Raw genomic sequence first — 21,355 nt, forward strand, 5'->3', positions numbered from 1 at the left:
ACTGTCGTTGAGACACTGGATAAGGAGCCTAAAGACACATTGTCAGCCCTAGATCAAAACAGGGGGACAAGAGATTCTGGTTAGTCCGAAAAGATACCAATGCTTAGCTGTAGACGACCTTAATGAGGATGCAGGCAAGGGAAGATACTTGGAAGCAGGTGTGGAAATGGATAAGGCTAGTAAAACATTGATGGATTAGGATAAATAAGAGGGGAACTCAATCTTATGACCCTATTGGTCGAAATACCACTCAGGGCCAACATCACAAAACCCTGTAGAGTGAGATGTACAGGCAAAACGATTGGAATAGCTCACAAAATCTCTTTCAGAGAAGGTTAGAAGCGGGTTTGCTGTGTATCAAGCAAATCAGAAGGAGAATCAAGGTGTTTGCAAGGGACTTGAAGAAAAGTTTGAGTCTCTATCTCAAAGGACACAGGTACTCAAGTCCCCAGTTGTGTAATAACAAGAGAGCATCACACAAGACAGGCAAGAGCTGAATAGGCTAAGGCTGAGATTCAAGGAAAGCCAAGACAAATTGCAATCTCTGGAAAATAATGCAATGCGAAAAAACATTGGAATTTTAAATTTGTCCGAAGTAAGCGAGAAGGAGGATATAAAAGCTTTTATGGTAGATTTACTAAAATCCAGTGGTGCATGGTAGGTTTTGACAGAAACGTTAACGCAGGATATCCAGAAGACCCATTAGGACCCCTTCAGGAAGTATGCAAACAAAGCAACATAGAATATTAGTGAGCTTCCTAACATATTCTATCAAGGACAAAATGTTAAATATGGCCTTGAAAGCAGGAGCACTAACTGGGTGGAGGGTTCTCTCTTATTGTCATATTAGATATTTTCCAAACACCGTTAAACATACAATGGGAGCTTGGAACAAGAACGGATGAATTTAAAAACATGGGAGAAACTGTCCAGTTAAAATTTCCAGCCACCTTGTGAGTGATGATAAAAAAATTAAATCCATAACTTGAAAGAGTACAAGAGGCAGACACGTTACTGGAGAAGCTTACATTTTAATGTAGGTCCCATGAAATAGAGTAAGGGGTGGGTTAGATAGGTTTCTCTGGATCGGTTTCTGATTTTTGAGATTTTCGGCGATAGTAACATTTGATCTTTTTTTATTTACACATAATTCTTATTATTATTTTTTCACCTTTTTGGTGGTATTACGTTAATTTCCCTTGACCACTGGTAGGGCCAAAATGGCTGGGTTTGCCAAGGAAGGTATAGGCAGGGTTCTCCAGGGAAATGAGGGAACAAAGTATGAGGTTGAGGGTACACGGGGTGGGGAGCATAGAGTGAATAAAATAAAATAGTCAGATTGCATTAATAGCATCCAAGGATATGAAGCTCTACAATGGCAACATGCAGAAAGGTAGCAAGAGAATACAAATTCTATCCTGGAATCCTGGAACGGGCTACAGGCTAGAAGTAGTAGAACTAACGTCTGAGGATGCCTTAGCTCAAATTATGATACTTCAGGAGTCACATTTATCTAAAGTAGAATGCCTAGTTATTTATAAAAAGAAACAGCAAATGGTATGCTCTGAACAGAATTTCCATATGAAAGGTATGATCAACTTAACAAAAAGCAAACAGAATTATCTATTTTAGATTGGAAAGTGGATGAGAGGGATAAATGGGCCACTGTAACTAAAAAATACATGACAAGCTTCATACGCTGGTAGAATATTATGGTCCAAATATGGATGACACAGAGCCCTTACAATCTATATGCTCAGAGCTGATTAGGTCTTATTGTCTGATTATGTGGCCTGGAGATTTTAATGTAGTAATGGATTACCACTTGGATAGATATAACAATAGTAGATCAGTGTTTTGCCCTAAAATGCATGCATACATTAGATCTTTGATGAAACAATTTGGCCTTAACGATATTTGGAGAGAAAAACATAATTACTGAACAGGGATATACTTTTCACAACAAAAATACAGTCACCACTTCAGGATTGACTATTTTTTACTAGACACATCTCTAAGAACAGATGTTTAAGAAGTGAGGTATTTATCCGCCCACTCGTCTGATCATGTGGCAGTCATATTACAGTTAAAAGTGGAATCAGGGAGAACGGAGAAAGGAAAGAATATGGACATTAGATTGTTCCTTATTAAATAACCAGTCTTTAATTGATACTTTTACCAAAAGAAAATTTGAATTATTTGAGATTGATAGTGCTGCTACAACTAAACACATAGTTTGGGTCACGTTTAAACCTATATAAGCGGGGTTCTGATCAGTTTATCTACTCAAAAGTGGAAGAAATATAGGAAGATGGTTGAATACATAGAGCATGAAATAGTGGCACTAGAAAACAAGTGTAGAGAGCCAATGGGGGTAGGGGGACTCCACTGAGGAGCGAGATGAAGAAAGATTGTAAACTGACTCCTATTACTATTCTGGAAAGCAAGGTTCAAGCACACTGGGAAGCCAGTAAATTAGCCCACTTTGAATACAACAAGTTCTTTTATTAGAGAGAATGTGTGTGTTTTGGAGGTGCAAGTTAACATATGGTTGTATGGGCAGACAGTGGCGAGACTTTCATTTGAAGAAAAATAAACTCTAGAGGAGAAGATAACTCATAATGAGGTATACTCCTTGATAAAAAATGTTAACAAAAAGCGTCCGGGCTAATGGGCTTTCAAATGAATTTTATTTACATTAAGTGATGTTTTATGCCCAGTACTGACTCAGCTTTTCACAGAAATGTGGGAAGAAGGAGCTCCCCCCAAGTAAATTCTTGTAAGGAAGCAGTAGTCACACTAATTTTAAAACAAGGAAAAGTTCCAAGGTCTTTTGAATCTTACAGACCATATTCGCTCTTGAAATGTGACTATAAGCTCTATGCTAGAACTCTGATTAATAAATAAAGCAATGTAATAGAAGGCTGGAAGTGGAAGACCAAAAGGGCTTCATGAAAAGTAGATTTATGCATCATGAGTTGATAGGAACAATTGATTTGGCAATAGAAATTAAAGCACCCTTGGCAATTTTTACGCTCAACCCCACCAAGGCCTTCGATAGGGTGAATTGGCAATATCTCTATACCATGCTGAATCATTGTAATATGTATAATAAGTTCTGCAGGGCTATATGGAGGATTTATAAAGCCCTATCGACAAAGATCTTGTTGAATGGAAATTTTACATCAGGTTTCAAAATAACAAGAGGGACCAGACAGGGATGCCCCCTCTCCCTGTTGCTTTTTAATTTGTATATAGAATATTTTGTTGATAAATCAGGATGGAACAACCGATCTCCCATTTTTCGTAAGGCACTTGGTAAAAAAAAAGTCTTCCTATACTCTGACGATGCAATGGTTTATGCAAAAGATCTGCCTCCAACTTTAGAAAGCTTAGAGCTCCTGGTCACAGAAGGCCCGATTCACAGAACTAACTTAAGACAACATCCTAAACTTACTACCATTTCAGTATTCACAGAAGTTAGGAGTCCTAACTTTAGGACTCCTAAATGCCTTCTGTGAATACTGAAAGTCTTAAAGATAGGATTTTTCTCAGTTTAGGACTCCTAACTTTAGGATTCCTAAATGCCTTCTGTGAAAATCCAAAAGGCTTAAAGTTAGGATTTTTCTCAGTTTAGGAGTAGTAAAGTTAGGAATCCTAACTTTAGGACTCCTAAATGCCTTCTGTGAATACCTAAAGTCGTAAAGATAGGATATTTCTCAGTTTAGGAGTAGTAAAGTTAAGAGTCCTAACTTTACTGCTCCTAAACTGAGAAAAGAACCTTCTGTGAATACCAAAATGAGTAAGTGCCTTCTGTGAATACTAAAATGGTAGTAAGTTTAGTATTTTGTCTTAAGTTAGTTCTGTGAATCGAGCCCAGAATTTGGGTAATGTGACAGGGTAGGGAACTAACTCCTCCAAAACAGAGGTGATGTCTGGAATATAGATGACCAGCATAGGTTGATAAAAAAGGAAAAATACATACTTGGGTATAAAGGTGGAACGCTCACCAGAAAAATTGGCAGAATGAAACTTTAACATAATGATGGCAAACGTAAATAGGCTACTACTCAGCTGCTCCCATCTTTCATTAACAATATTTGAGAGGACTAACTTAAACTGACAATTTCTCTCGACAAGAAACTTCTCCATTCAAGAATACATGGCTCCAAAAGCTTCATGGCAGATTAGACTGTTTCATATGGGCATCTAGGGGCGCAGGAATTGCAAGAAGGAAGTTGCAAAAGAAGTATTATGAAGGGGGCATTGCACTGCCAGATTTCCAATTATAGGCATGGGTGTTTCAGCTAAAACCTTTTTCATTTCTTCCATCTGATAAAAGGGGATCAGGGAGTGATCAGCTTTGAGAGACCTGGCTAAAGGAAGTGGAAAATGGGGGGGGGGGTCCAATTATATATTCAAATTTAGACACCAGAAGTGTTTTAAGACATAAGGCTAAAGGTGATGCAAGTGAAGTCTCAAATGTGAATAGACTCAACACACAACAAACTTGCCATATTTTAGTAAGTATGCTCCATTATGGGACTTTCGTGATCCCCAAAATGTCTAAAAGGCAGACTGGCTGAAAGTTTAAGTGAAGCTGATTTCACCTAATGGGGTCAGATTAACCAAGAACAGCAGCTATGCTCTTGGGAGCAATTCCAACAAGTAACCACGATGGTACACTACAATAAATGTGGCGTAAGGATTGCTGATGATATCAATGTTTGTGACTTGTCCCCTCAACCAGGACTTCTGGAAGGACATATGTAAGTTTGTGAACGACCTCTTGCATACGCAAATTGAGATAAGTCTTGCACAAATATTTTTTGGGTTGGCATCAGAAGTTGGAGAGAAATTAGATTATGGCAATAAACTGATGTTTTATCTAATATTATTGGGAAGGAGGCTGATTTGTAAATTTTGGATTCATATGATACCCCCTCAAAATCCGACTGACTCCAGTCAATATCTGTTGTCTGTGGGATGTATTTAAATCACTCTCTCTCCAAAAAAGTGGCTACGTTATGGAAACCTTTAACAAATTAATTGAAAAGGAACAATGGAAGACAAAGATTTTTGAGTCTGACTATGAAGCCGATATACTGTCGAACTAGTCCAATGATTACAGCCACATGGGGAGAGGGCATGGCAATCAACAACCCCTTTTCCTAAATACTATCATCTTGAGGGTTTCCTAAAGGGCTGGCTACCAAATAAGAATGGAAACTTGGAGGTTTCAGTCGGAAAAAATAAGGCATATAAGGACAAAAAATAAGAAAAAAGACATTGCTTCAATGGGAATTGTGCAGGTACAAGCAGTGGCATAAGTTCACATTGCATTTACTGATATTATCGTTGTCGGGCCTGCACATATCATGACATTCATTAACATCATATTCACCCTATGCACACAACACAATCCTCCAAGTCATATTTATGAAGCCATGCAAACCCACTTTACGTGTCTTCGAATGGCATCAAAAATATGGAGCAAAGGTAACTAGCTGTGCTGCCCTGCACCACAATTCTCACAAATATGCCCCCTAGTTTCTTTGTGGGAAAGTAGATGAAAATGGGAGAGTGACCCACATTAATTTAAGATTGATACAACTTAGTTGCAAACCTAATATTGCTGTCTGAGGATTATTGTATTCCTGTGAGAAGATGAGGAGTGATCCTCTTCCCATAAATGCATTGAACTCTGATTGGCTGGCTGAAGGTGAAGAAGACCGAATGCTGCACGATTGATTAAATGTTATGACTATATTGGTCCATGTTTCTTGAGCAGAACTAGACACTTCTTTCTACACCACTTATCCCCACTTGTCCAGATGCATTTACCCAGACCCAGACTTTATGTCACATAGTTTTGAGACTCTACTGATTTTATTCAATATCCTTTTATGAAAGTTTTGTATATTTGTGATCTATTTGAGCTGAATTTAATGCTAAAGCTTTGCACTTTTATCTCACTCTTTCGAACTAGAACTCTTTATGGGTTCTGACTAAATCCAGTTTCACCCAATTCTTAAAATAGGGATTCTTTACTTTATGAAACATGCTTTGATACATTTATTATATCATCTGATTAACTAAATTAACTGAAAGATGTAATTAATAAAACATGTTAACTCTCATTATTAACTGAAAATAGATTTGTGATTGTGATTATAATTTCTGTGATGCATAGCTCCGGATCTTCCTTAAATAAACAGAAACAATCCACTGCTTCAGAAGTGAGTGGCATGGGTTATACCTGATGCTGGTAATCCATGACATTCAATTCCTGTTTCCACTTCAGCATGACAAATAGGTAAAATTTAATGGTCATTGCTAATAACTTAAAAAATATGAGGAGTTGTCTTTCCTAACCACTGATAGTTCCATTTTCTTTATGGATTATTGTCTGGATGTCACACATTTATGTTGATAAATGCTCTTGGTAAAATTCTCAGTTGGAGATCACTGGAGGATGGTGCAGCAAGTTACTAATCAGATAAGGGGCCCTATTAAAGAGAGTGCTTAGGGGGGCAACAGGTGTTCATGCCCCTTTGCACGCTCCAGGCGCACTTTGATATTACAGAAGGGACCGCAGACAGGCCACTTCTGTTATACCGATAGTGCTGGCGCACATAACATTGCAGCACTATGTGGAGGGGGCATTCCTTCATTTACATGAGGGCATGCCCCAAGCAAATGAGGGAATCCCTTTGCCTTTGTGCCCATGCCATATTACAGATGCGGGCATAGAGACAAAGAAGCTGTCAGGAGGTGCACTGACCGTGCGCCACCTGAGAGCAGCACTCTGCCGGGGGTAAAGGGCTTCCTATAGACTCCCAAGACATCCCCTTGCTTGTGGGTGCAGTCACTGACTGCACCCACCTGTGATGGGATCTCTAATACCCTTCAAAGTGCAGGTGAGCTGAGGCCTTCACAGTGAAGCACAGAGAGGCTGCTTCAAAGCTGCTCCATTTTTCACTTGAATGTGCGGCCCCCAGGGCTGCACAAGTTCACAGTTTCCCTGGGGGCAGCACATTCTATGTAATAGGGCACATTTTCTCTGTTTGCACCTGGCACACCTGTTTTAAGGTGCACCTGGTGCAAACAGGAAAAGTGTGCCCTAATACATAATATGGCGCCAGATATAATGTATGGTGTGGTAGAGAGCCACTAGAGTAAATAACTGAATTCAAGTCCAGTAACCCTGGGCTGTTGTGATGTAGCAATAGTTGTTATCCACTGTTGCTACATCATAAACAAATCCCAGGCTGATTTAGCTCGGCTCTCTGAGAGCATGTCAAAGCAGCACTGAAAAGCATGGATCACATCTTCTGAAAGAGAGGTCACAGAGTGGTGGAGTGAGTGGCAGAAGGCAGGTATTTTTGTTTTACATTTTGGAAACACACGAGAGGCCATGTAACATATGGCTCCCCTATTAGTCCTCTGCCCCTGACTAGTAGTTGAAAGCCAAGGCAGATGATTTTGAGGGCTACACATAACATAAAATTATGGATGGTTAAAAAGTGAATTATACCGATGTTTTTCCCCTCGGAGTCCTTAGTGACAGCAACAACAGCTCAATCTTTGCTCTCGCTGTTTATTCGATGACCCTCTGAACTCCTAAGTAAAAAGCATCCTCCTAACTCACCTGTTAATAATTCTAGTTGCAAAGCATGGCTTTCATAGAAATCGTCTAATGTTTACACCTAATGTTCACTGCTATGAAGCGCAATAGTTGATAACAAACCTCGTTATGCAGTGTTGCTACCTTATAATGGTCTTCCAGGCTAGGCTGATAGGGCTCTCTGAGAGCCTATCAGCACAACTCTGCTTGTCTGATTTGACTGAGAACAGAGAGCAGTGCATCAAGAGGGGGCAGGAAGTCAAGGAAGTTGGTGAGCGTTGGTTAAGGATAGTAGGTAAAGATTTTTTTCACATTTGAGATAGTGAGGAGAAGCCACATTATGAACACCCCCCATTACTTTTGCCTCAGCTACCACTTATAACCAGAGGCACCTGATGGCTGGGGCATAAATAGCATACGATTAAAGATGGGTAACTGTGAGTTACGGGGATGTTTTCCATCTCAGGGTTCTGAGTGACACTATAGAAAACTCATTGTTTATTTGATGCCACTGAGACCAACTTTGTGAAAAACATCCCTGTGGCTAACCATTACCCAGCTATAATTCTGTAAGTTATGTGCAGCTCTCATTGAGGTATACTAGAGTGAACGCCAGAGTCTAAATCTGATAGTTCTCCACATGACGTACCAACAGTTGTGAATGAAAACTGTTATCTACTGGTGCTACATCACAAAGGAATTCCAGGCTGCTCTGGAAGGGGTCTCACAAGCCTATCAGAGCAGTACTTGAAAACAGGGTAGGCACAGCGTCTTGAGGGGAGGGAAGCCAAAACTTCAAGGGCCACATTTATGAAAAGTGACACATCGCTGCGTGAAAACAGCGATGCATCACTTTTCACTGCGCCCTCCTTGCACCACCAATGATGCGTCATATTTACAGTATGACGCATCATTGCACAAGGAGTTACAGATACGTCAGTATTTCTGCCGCAAAAGTGGCGCATTGCTGGAGTGTGTCACAAAAGTGACGCAACTCCAACAATGTATCCTTTCACATGGGGCAAGCCCCCATGTGAAAGGGCCTGTGTCAGTCTTACACCTGCTGTGAGGCAGGTGAAAGATTTTGACGCATCTGAGTCCTAGAAGTGGCGCAGTGAAATCTCATAGATTTCACTGCGTCACTTCCATGACTCTTTCTTGCGTCAATATGTCCCCCTTGCATACATTATACCTGGCGCAGGTATAATGTGGTGCAGGGGTTTACAAAGTGACGCATCTACCTAGATGCGTCACTTTGCAAATATGAGGCAACAAGGCGCATTTTTTACGCCACTGGTTCGTTACAAAAAGTGACGCACCGGCGGCGTAAAAGTGACGCAGAGGCTCCTAAATGAGGCCCCAAGAGTGGTGTGGATAAGTGGCAGGACGCAGGTATTATGTATGAATCCCTTATTATTACTTTGCGCCTGCGAAGCAGTTGGAAGCAAGAAGATATTTTTCTGTAGCCAAAGATACCAAAAAATTACAGATGGGTAAAGAGTGAATTACAGGAATTTTTCACACCAGGGTTCTGAGTGACATCATAGACGACACAATCTGTGCTCTTGTTGCCTCTTTGATGTCATTTAAAACTCTTTAGTGAAAAACATCTCCATAATTCAATATAATCAACCTACAATTCTATACGTTGTGCATGACTTCCATAGGAGACATCTATCTTTCATACCAGATTCTAAAACTGGTAATTCATTTCTATATTGGAGAAAAAGTTCATAACAAAACTCATTGACCACTGTTGCTACTTTATAAAGACCTTCAAGGCCAGGTTAATAGAGCACTCTGAGAGCCTGTCTGCTTTGACTGAAAGCATAAAACACAGCTTCACGTCGGGGAAGGATGGCAGGGAATGTGGTAGAGGTTGGTTGGCTAAGAATGGTGGTAAAGTATTCTTTTCACATTTGGAACAGGAAGGAGAGGCTATATTCTTCATGGCTCCCTTTAGTCCTTTGGCTTAGTCTAGCAGTAATGTGCAGGGACAGATTATTTTAGGGGTCATATATAACAGAAAAATGTACATGGCTAACTATGAGTTGCAAAATGTTTTTCACCTTGGGGTTCTGAGTGATATGTTTGGTAGCTCGACCTGCCCTCATGTTGTCTATTGGATGTCACTCTGAACCCCTGGGTGAAAAACGCCCCCATACTCTCAGTTACCCATCTATATTTCTATATGTGTTGAACACCCAATAACGAATCTTGTTTACTGGTCCTGTGGTAGGTCCAGGCCATTCCACTCAACTCCTAAGTGAACCTATTGTTTTGATTAAGCTGTCCATTCACAGTAAAGTTCGAATTTAAAGCTTACATGACGTAAGCTCATGCAGCTCCGCCCAGATTTATGGGATTATGATATGTTATACACCTGGAAACGCAATAGTAAGCCAACTAAATCAATTAGAATGCTTGAAAATGTCAACAATCAATTTATGAGATGTGCAGTACGGAAAGTACAAGTTGAATCTACATTCCTAAGAGCAGTTGCTGGAGAATTTTAAAACTCTAAGAGCTTATTTTTCTTACCTAGTTAGCTAGTGTCCTGTTTCATCTGAAGACTGTCTACCAGAGCTCATTAAACTAGCTTCATGATCTAATGACAGGCATGATTGATAACTTTGTCAGCTGTTGAATATTTTGCTCGTTCGTTGTGTGGCTCATGTAGTATGCATAACTCTATGTGTTGTGTCTAGAAGATAACCATGGGAAAACGGAGGACACAATTAGCGTGTACAGCCAAGACTAAAAACAACAATCAATTCAGTGTTAATTGGTCAAAATCATGTTCCTTTCTCGCAGAGAAGCAGCTGGACTGTGAACAATCTTCAGAGATACTGGCTGAGTGTTATAATGAAAGAAATAATCCTAATTGTGAAATCCTCTACATTTCTTTAGTTGGATTACGCACTAAACAAACATAACAAATCGAGTGTAGTTTTCCAACTCCACAGAGTCTGTTGAGTAAAGGCTCTTGAGCGGATCAGATGAAGACTGCAACCTCCTCAGGCATGCTAAGTACTAGGTAACATTTGAGATTTTTTGAATGACACAAAGACTCTTCCCTGACAGAGGGTTATTTATGATCCCGTTTGTATTGTGTTTTCACGACGCAACGTGGTACATGCATGATTCAAACCTTAAGCGAGATTTATGTAGCTACATAAGGCCACTTTGGATGATCCTTAATGGCTCCATAAATCTGGAGTAAAGCAGTGTAAAGCAAATCACTGTGTTGCCTTTCTCTGCCCTGGGAAGGTGTTTTGTGGGTGCTCCAACACAACTCCTATAGTTTTTGACAAGTTCCTAGATTAGCAGATTTGATAAACCTGGGAATGCAAATTGTACATACAAAAGAATATCCCAAAGTCTACAAAATAAAAGAGAACCTTATGCCTTTCTCCTGATAAAAACTACCAAGACGTGTGAATAACCCAAAAAAATATACAATACATTTTCAATAAATTTGCGGATTCCCATCACTCACCCAGACCACGTGACATGCTTCATCATCTGGGTCTCCTCTGATAGTCAACCTAGTGACTTCAAGGGCTACAACTCCATCATATTGATGGAGGAGCCCGAGGATGTTTTCATCACTGTTTAGGACAATCTATCTGATCTACCAGATGTGAGAAATAGGTCAATAAAGTGTATGGCAAATAAATGCAGTTCAATAGTGAGATGTGGAGTTAAAATTGGACCAAGGTAGACCCAATATTTATTCTACCGTAACCCAAATTAAAAACAGTAAAAAAAGACAGTTACAACAGATAGCTGTCTATGATGATTAAATGGTCAACATGTTTCAGCACATCAGGGCAAAAAATCTACCCAGTGCTTTCATCAGGACCTATCAAATAAATTCTGCTACTCTAAAAAGTGAAAAAATAAAATGTGTCAATACACTTAAACTGGTTGGAATCAATACAACCTGTTCACCTGATTAATGGTGTGTACAATTCCTCCTCAGCGATACTCATGTATCTTGAGATATCTAGGAAAAGAGTGTATATACAAAATGGCAGCCTGAGAAATCAAGGAAAACCATATGTTCTTTATACTTATAACTTATAGTGGACATAATTTGCCAGCTAGTAGCCTCCATCTTACAGCAAAACATCATTCTTTCTTATCTCGAGTATTTGAGGGAATTACCTTACCCCACCTGGCAACAGCTCAGGGTAAAGGAGGCACCGCTCTAAAAAAAGGGAAAAGCAGAACAACCCATCAATTGCTATGGTGCTCTGCCTATCCTTACATCTTGTTGCTCATTATTCCGATTACAATCTACACACAGACCTTCCATTCACATTTACAGTAAAGTGCCTACCCATCTCTCTATGGGTTAATGCCTTCTCTTGTGTTATTATTCTTATGATGTTATGAAATGTGCCTCAAATCATTCTTGTCATATTGCCCTATCGTGGCACTTTGAGTAATTATCATATATTCTTACAGCCACTAGACCTATAGGTGAATGCAGCACAGATCTAAATAGAATTGAATTTATACACGCTGTACCCTACTCGCCTTATGCTGACAGGTATATCGATCTAAATATAACCGTGATATATATTCTACATGGTTAATTGATTGATATAACTTCATGCTTTATTTGTGTTAGAATTGGAGCTATGTCCTGCCTCTCAAACACTCTCATCCTTTTGTGTGTTATCACATTACTACCTTTCATGATAAATCGTTAAACAACCCTTTGTGCAGCTCGTTCTTAAAGGAACAATGACTGGGTGCCCAGTTGTACTGATAGACCCCTCTGTACATTCCTATTTTATTGTGCCTCTTGCGTTGCAACAAAGACGAATATTGTACAACTAATGTAGGCAGAAATGATTAGGAGAACACACTCGCACACTGCCATCAGCGAGTTTATGAACAAAGATGGAAAGTTTACAGCTCCGATAGGTGGAAATGATTTAGAGAGCCTAATCGAACACTACCATCAACAAGTATATTAACATCAACTCCTCACCTGTTTGTCGGTACCTCGAGACGGTCAACCGAGCCGTCGGGGAGGTACCGACTACGGGGTGAATTCACTTATATCTCTCGGGCTGATTGTTAGTTGCAACGACGTCAGACGCGCAACCGACGTGATGACATCATCATACTTATGGAAAATGTAGTGTAGACTTTGAAAGTTTGTCGATAATGCTCACCAATACTTTGTGGGTATCACAATCTATTATAAGTGAAAGCTTATGCTACTGGTAAGGGATCCAAAACTTCCAATACTGCATGTTTATAGGTTTTATAGGTTTTATTGGAGCACTAGTGAACTTGATAGCAATACGCCAGAGGGTAATCATAACAGCCCTGTTTGTTGAAACACAGCAGGATTGTATTGTATGCTCATAGGTCCACGTCTAGAGAAGAACCATTAAGAGCAATTTAGATAATTCATTTCTAAATTGGGATAGTCAAATGCCTCTGACCTATAAATTCCAATGACCCAATCCTAAGCTGTTGAGTGTTAGTGTATATTTTGTATGGCAAATCTTTATAATATGTCTCCAAAAAAGTCACCGCATATGACCAAACAATATCTCTGGATCTAATTCCATGTGTGTTTATTAACAAAACTAGCCTATTAGCTTCATTTATAGTACAACTACTTCTTTAAGCAAAATAAATTTAGATATATAAGTCACATGTTCTGGGATGTTCCAGTACTGTCCAGACAAAGTCGTCTGGACGATGGTTTACCTCAAGCAAATGACTTGTCAACTTTGTTTCTTGCTTTCTACACTTCACAATGATTCTGTGTTCCATGATTCTAAGCTTTACTTTGCGGGTAGTCATCCCCACATAGTTTAGTTAGCATGGGCACGTAATTAAGTATACCACTCTCTCGCTGTTACAATTTGAAAATGTCCTCTGCATCCAGGGTTTATTTGTGCCAATGTCTATTGATTTGGATTTCATTGTTTGTGGACATGCTTTACACGAACCACAAGGATGACCTTGTACGACCGGTAAACTCCATAGGGTATCTGTTGTCTGGGTCTTGGAGATTTGTGGTCTAGTATGTACCAGTTTATTCCGGAGATTGGTATTCATTTTAAAGGCAAAAAGTGGCTCTGGTATACCCTCTCCCCCAATATTCAGTATCTTCCAGTGTTTTCGCACCGCTTTTTTCACTTCATTAGACACTGTACTGAAAGTGTTAACAAAAGTTAACCTTGATGTTTCTTCCTTTGGTTCTGATTGCTCAAGCAGGGCTTCTCTATTGTTGTTAGTTGCCCGCTTAGCTGAACGTCGTACTAGTCTGGGAGGGTATTTCCTTTCTACCAGATGAGATGTTACATTTTTCGCATGTTTCTGAAAACTGTCCTTAGTGGAACCGTTTCTGTGAATCCGCAGAAACTGACCTTATGGGAGATTGTCCCTCAATGCCCTCGGGTGATGACTCTCATACCTCAATAATGAGTTCCTTGCCATAGGTTTAGTGTATAGTTCAGTTTCTAACCCAGTGGAAGAGGCTACAATCAACAACTCGAGGTATGCCAGCTTCTGTTTATTGATTTCCACTGTAAATCTCAGAAAATAATTTCTGCCATTTAGCCAAACAAGGAAACTGTCAATTGCTGCTGTTTCTCCTCACCAGATGACCAAAATATCGCCTATGTATCGCCTCCATAGGCGTATAGAACCATGAAAGGGATTGGTTGTACTCAGCACATGCTCCTGCTCTAACCCAAAAGTGGTACAAAAGGGGGTGGTGATGGACGGAGCATCTGAATCTAACCCATGCACATATAAGTTTGCCAAGCTAGGAGCAATAACACTCCCCATGCTGGTACCGGAGGTCTGGAGATAGATGGTATCCTCAAATTTGAAAAAAATCTCCTTCATGGCAATCTGCGCACATGCCATGATAAAGTGTATAGGTGTTATTGATTTCAGGTCTCTATCTGCTAGGAGTAACGCAATTGTGTCTAATGTCTCGTCCTGTGGAATTGAAGTATAGAGTGACTCCACATCAAAAGATACAAGCACATCGGTTTCTTGATTGAGCTCAACTCCCGTTAATAGCCTCAGCACGTCCTTAGTGTCTTGTAAAAAAGTGGGCATCTCTCTTACCATTGGTCTGAGAAAGTGATTGACAAATGTAGACAAAGGTTCCAATAAGGATCCGATGCCAGATATATTCGGGCGTCCTACTGGTGGTCTAGTGGGTTTATGGACTTTTGGAAGAACATAAAAATAGGGCATCACAGAATGCTTTGTCTGTAAGAAGATTGCTTCTCATGCTGTGATCCACCCTTCACACACTGATTCCTCAACCATAATAGAGATGTTATTCTTAGTCCTCTCAGTCAGGTCTTCTTTAAGTGGGCGATATGCATTCCTATCTCCCAATTGTCTCAGGCACTTGGCTCGATATATCTCAGTATGAAGAACCACTATTGCACCACCTTTATCAGCCGGTTTGCTGGTAATCTGATCATCAGACATAAGGCTGCAAAGTGCTGTTTGTTCTTTTTTTGGAAAGTTTGAAAATTTCTTATGTTCTTTTTCAAGTATAGATGTAATATTGTCACTCACAGCTTGTTCAAACGTGAGTACCTGGGGTGGAACCATATTTGTAGAAGGGTTAAAAGTAGATTTCTTTTCGAGCCCAGTGTTAGTGTCCATGATCTCCGATTTTTCCTCTTTGTCTTTGTGGCCTGATTTTGCGGAAAAAATTGGCTAATTCCCAGTTGGTCTGGAATGCATCTCCATGGGTTGTAGAGACAAACCCTAGGCCTCTATTCAATACAGTCTCCTCCTCCTCACTAAATAGCCTGAAGCTGAGATTCATGACTAATCCATCTCTGCACTTGTTCCCGCTTTTCCAGTCGGCTTCTTCTTGATGTACCGTATGAGGATACCAATTTATGTCCTCTACTATCGAATTCTGGAGGAACATAACTCTCACTGTTGTAAGGGTATACTCTGGGAATGCAACAAAAAGATATGCCTTCCAATGAGAGGTGTGATTAGGAGAAATATCTTTATTTCTCCTCGCTGCTTCCTCTTTCTATGTGTGCTGCATTCTGCAGCATGCATAGAAAGAGGAAATTGCCTTTCAAGTGCCCCTTCCTGTAAAAAAAAAACAATGATGCACGCAACATAGGCACCCTTCCACCATGGTGCACGGGTGCCTGAATTAGTGCTAGGCTGCCAAAAGAGTGCCAGCGCAGGGGAAAAGACAGAAATGCAACGTATTGACTTAAATATAGCTCATTCCTGCTCGTTCCCTGTCTCAAAGTGTAGCGCAGCAAGGTGACTTGCTGCCCTGCACTGGGTGACAAGTTTATAAATCTACTCTCAACTATTAATACTGGAGAGACCTGAACGCCACAAAAATATAGAACATTATGATAGCTTTTCTACTGGGCCTTATCCCTAATTCCAAGAAAAAGAAAAGAAAAAGATACATTGACATTTTTTCATATTCTATGTGGTATTTAGTTAATATCTTAATACAATGTTTATTAAACCATGATTAAATATTAAGATGAACTTTATGCCTTTTGTTCTTTTAGTTACTTAAGATATACAGTGTATTACTTTATTTTTATTCATTTTCATCACCATGAGTTTCCTTTAATTTGGGTTTTGTGTTAAAGAATAATGGTAGTATTAGATCAAAGTCTTAGGGCCAGATGTAGGTGAATTAAATTTAGCGAGTCCGTAATAGCGATTGTTACTGAATCGCTATTAAGGACTCGCAAAATTTAATGTAGGTAGGAATTGCAAACATATTTGCGAGTCCTTAATATTCCTTAAGTGCGAATCACAAATTGAGTTACGCAATCAAGGAATACCATCCCAATTCATTCCTATGGGCCAATAGGCCCATAGGAATGAATTGGATTTGTGCCTGTAATTTGCGAGTAACCAAGAGGCACGCGCAAATTGCGGGTGCAATTTCAAGGGTGCAAGGGTTCCAAAAAGACACCCTGTTGCACCCCTGAGGGCATGTATGTGTGCCACATGGCACTTTGTAAAAGGCCAAAAAATGATTTTTGAAATGAAATCGCAAATACCACAAACTTAAAGTTGGTGGTATTTTGCCATTCCTTAAGGCAAAATCGCAATTTGCGATGCCTACCTGCTTAGCATGTAGAGAATTGCAAATTGCGATTCTCTAAATGCTTGCTCAAAATACGGAATCGCAATTTTTGCAATTCCTTACTCTGCATGCGGGTATTTACCTCCCTACATTGCTCACAGCCAAATTGCGAATTTCAGTGTTCGAGATCGCAATTTGGATTCCTACATTATTATTATTATTATTAAATTAGTTTTGTAACGCGCTCAGCTACCCAAAAAGGGTTTCCCGGCGCCTAGCACACAAATTGTTAGAAAAAGAGTAGTCAAGAACCATTTGCTACTAAAAGAGCCAAGTTTTAAGATTTCTTCGAAAGCTGAGATAGGACGGGCCATTCTTCAAGGACACCGGAAGAGAATTCCAGATTATGGGGCCAAGACAAGAAAAGGGACGGCCTCCCATTCTTGCAAGTTTCAATCTGGGAATCACAAAGTCTCAGAGGGCTGTAGAGAGCAGGGGACGAGAACGAATGTAAGGATGGATGAGCTCTTGCAGATACGCTGGTGCCACACCTTGTTTGATTTTAAAGCTGTAACACAGGGTTTTAAATTTAATTCTTTGATCAATTCGAAGCCAGTGAAGGTCATGTAAATACGGCAAGATGGAAGCCTGTCTACGAACTTGACAAAGAAGGCGTACTGCAGAGTTCTGAACTACCTGTAGCTTTCTCAGTACCACTTGGCAGCTACCGAGATAGAGAAGTCGGTGAGCAAATGAAGCGTGAGCAAGCCTTGATTAAAAAAGAACAGCGAAAGAGTATCCATTCGAAAGCATTGGAAATGAAAAATAGGGAAATTAAAGAAATTAAAGAGAGGGAAGATAGGGAGCGTAATTTACAGGTAAATGGCCAATACGCTGTTCGTAGACCTCTTTAACCTATTCTTAATAAAACCCCAGGATGACTCTCTCTTATTAGATTGTTGTAAACCTCCGAATACTCTTTCTTCTGCTCCTTATGAGTCAGATGAGGACCCTCCTACAGACCAGGACAAAGCTAGAGAAATTCACTCCATATCATCTGCTGAAAGTGCGTCTCAGATTAGATCTGCTGCGCGTAAAGCCGTTCGTAGTACTACTACTGCTTCTGAACTTCTAGATAGTATAAAAAGTTGGCAGGAAAGGGAGCAGATATATTTTACTGAGGTATTTGCTGCAGAGGTTATTGAACGATTTAGGAAGCATTCGGTATAAATGGAGCCCGATGATGTAGCAGCTGATTGTAAACAATTATGTGACGGTCTTTTTGTCTTCTCCCAGGTGGCTGACACAATCAGACGTTTGGTTAAACTGCGTGTTGAAGCAGCCCGTTTGCGAGAGGAGAAAAAGGCATCAGACGCAGCTGCACCAACATCTCAGATCAGCATGGCATGAACTTCTACTCTTGAAACCGATAAGAATGTTGTAATTAATGTGAAACCCATGCGGAAAGCCGCGCCTTTATATGTTCCTCCTAAGGGAACGGGTACAAATGATGATAAGACTTCTGTAGATGATAAAGGGGATTTTATTTATAATTGGGTTTACACTCCTTGGAATAGAGCAGATTTTATGGCCCTTAAAAATGCATTGCCTGATCCGCAAATGAATACAGCAGCCTTTTATGAGAAAGTTGAGGGTGCAATTAGTTCTTGTACTATGACTTTGCCTGATATTGATTTGTTTTTTGGACTAATATTACCGCCTGATATGTGGAGAACTGTGCGTAAAATTGACGACCGTGCGACATTTGGAGTATTATGGAAAGATTTAGAGCAGTTAGATGAAGATAGAGAATCTGCACAGAAACCGGGTCAGTTAATTTTAGACCTTCCGGCAGCTATATTAGTTAAGTTAAAGACGATTATTCCCCCTGAAAAGATAGATTGGACTGTATTAGCGTCGTGTAAGCAAAAGGCAGATGAATCGGTTTCAGATTTCTTTACACCCGTAGAAGAGGCATTCCACGATTTTAGTGGCCAGTCATTAACAGATGACACAGGTAGGCATCTGTTTGTTGATAAATATGTTGCAAACCTTTTGCCAGGAATAGCTAGTCGCCTAAAGGCCAGTGAGAGTTCATGGACTACCTCTTCTCCGGTTTCTCTTCTAACCTTTGCTCAGAATTATGAGCAACAAGAATTAGAAGCTAAACATAATGAGGATAAAAAGTCTAAAGAGTTGAAAACAAAGGTTATGTTAGCTCAAGCATATGAAACACCTTCTAGAGGTAATGATAGAGGCGGACGTGGATCTTATGGTTCGTCTTTTCCTCCTTATACTCGTTCAAATTTGTCTGTTGATCAGTGTGCGTACTGCAAGAAATTTGGACATTGGCTTTCTGATTTTCCAGTACTGTGTGCTAAGCAGTTTCACGTGGTCGGGGACAAATGTAAGTAAGTAAGTAAGTAAGTAAACTTTATTCGGATATCCAAGTATCCATAAAAGTACAATACATAAAAACAAAAACAAAAAAAAAACAGTACATGAAAATTACCATAGTAATAAAGGAATCACCATAATACATATACAGAAGGCCAAAATTATGGTTCAAGCATTGTCTGTCTGGCTCGAACGGCTATACGCAAAAAAGTGCTAGTACGAAAAATGATTTCATCCTCATATAGAGTAAATAACATCAAATAAGCATTTTCCAAGCTGATAGGTTTACATTTTCAAAAATACAGAGTTAAAAACAATTGAATATATTTCATATAAAATTTACAGAAAAATAAAAAGTGCACAACAGATTGTCCACTCACGCCATCACACGGGCAGGGCAAAAAATCAAGTTTATTATGATGACCAAGGGGGAAACAACGTGCAAATTTAATAGTTCCAGCCCTGAGACGGAATATTAAGCCACGCTCCCAGTGACTCATCAGGAGTGTCAGATAACAGGGCAATGGTGGGATCAAAAAAGCATAAGACAAATAAGAGGAGACAGTTTTCTTTAGAGATTCCTTGTAAGATCTTTCCCTGGCGTACAGTGTGTACAAAGAATGTCGCAAGTCATTTTTGGGTGGGAGAACGTTTGCTGTATGATTATTAAAAATACTCCCTTGATTAATGCTACTAAGACTATTATACACTCCCGAAAGCCAGGGAATGTCCATGAACTTATCACAGTTCAGACAATCGGTGATAATATCTTTTGTGAGTATTGCAGCAGGGTTCTTCCAAATAGAAAGCCAGAAGACAGCTGGGCGTGCATGGACAAAATTTTCACCAAAATTTACGCCCAGTTCTTAATGACAGATATATTGAGGAGTGAAAATAGGGACACAAAGTGTCTTCCTGAGAAACCTGTTCTCCTCATATTGTATGGGGAGGCTCTTAGCAAAGCTCCAAACCTCTGCTCCGTATGTGGCCACCGGAATACATTGGGCTTTGTAAATCAATAAAGTTGCCACTATAGAACCTATGTTTTTTGGGCGTGGTAAGCTGACGATAGAACTAATGGCCTTTGAGAACCTGCCCCTGGAATAAACAATGTGTTCAGTCCAGGAGTTGTTCGCAGCAAAGACCATCCCTAGATACGGGAAACTATTAGTAGGCCACAGCTTGTTGGTGCCCACAGAAATGCAGCCGAGCTGACATTTCTTAGGGCCACAGGACATAATAAAAGATTTTTTAAAATTGGTTTTTAGATCAAGGGGCTCCATATAGTCAGCGAACCCCTTGACCAGGGCACGTAAAGCGTTCGGGGTGCGGCCCATGATCACTGCATCGTCAGCATATAATAAAACAGGGAGGGGTCTACCCATTATTCTGGGAACATCATGAGTGATTTCAATTAGGGTTTTGTGCAGCCCAATAATATAAATGATAAAAAGAAGGGGAGCCAGCATGCATCCCTGTCTACCCCCCCTGTGGACTTTTATTGCATTAGTCACTTCATCCCCCTGGCCAATCCTCACACAAGCATTAAGAACTTTGTGCAAATATGCTAAAAAGTGCACAAGAGATTCGTCCAAACTAGGCATGGGCGGAAAATCCGTTCCGCTCGCGGATTTTGCGGATTTTCGGGAAATCCGCAATCCGCGAGATTTGCGAATCTCCCGCAAAATCCGCAAATCCGCGAGCAGCGGATTTTGCTCGCACTGCTCGCACTGTTCGCGTGAGTTCGCGTGAGTTCGCGCCCCGCGAATAAGTGCAAAATTGCAGAAATACGATCTTAGCAAAACTGAAAGTAACTACTTACCAGGTTCAAAAGTTCAGGCTCATCATTTGTAGCCATTTCCTGTAGTGCTTCCTGAGGGGCCCCTCCAGAGTTCAGTTGCCAGTTGAAACTATTATGTGACCCTGCTCTGAACCTCAGAATAGTTACACATATGCCACAAAGGTCCTGAATTACAGCTAAGGGAGACAAGCAGGAGCCAGGCTGGAAGTTAAAATCCATTAATCAGCCCCTAATTCATTATTGTCAGTTGGGGCAGGGCAGGTGTTGTAACTAATTTTGCAACAATGAAAGCACTTAGCAAGTGCAAAAGATCACTAATCAGGGCGCACTAAGGAAGCAGGTGCCAGCTAAAAAAATATTCTGTGACACATTAATCAGCCCCAAATTAATTCAGGTCACTTGAGGCAGGGAAGGTGTGCTTTGCTTTGCCGAAAAT

The 21,355-nt window shown here is 40.2% G+C and overlaps 1 protein-coding gene across 1 annotated transcript in view; it reads left to right on the plus strand.

The window, feature by feature from the left end:
- The first annotated feature begins 1,362 nt into the window (after positions 1-1,362).
- The window catches only part of LOC147708545 (uncharacterized), a 51,218-nt gene continuing 31,225 nt past the window's right edge, over positions 1,363-21,355 (plus strand). The window contains exon 1 of the mRNA XM_086925749.1: positions 1,363-1,588. Within this exon, the coding sequence (XP_086781875.1) occupies positions 1,363-1,588 (226 nt within the window). The remainder of the gene's footprint in view (positions 1,589-21,355) is intronic.

This window comes from Lissotriton vulgaris, chromosome 6, assembly GCF_964263255.1.
Source record: "Lissotriton vulgaris chromosome 6, aLisVul1.2, whole genome shotgun sequence".
NCBI classification, from domain to species: domain Eukaryota; kingdom Metazoa; phylum Chordata; class Amphibia; order Caudata; family Salamandridae; genus Lissotriton; species Lissotriton vulgaris.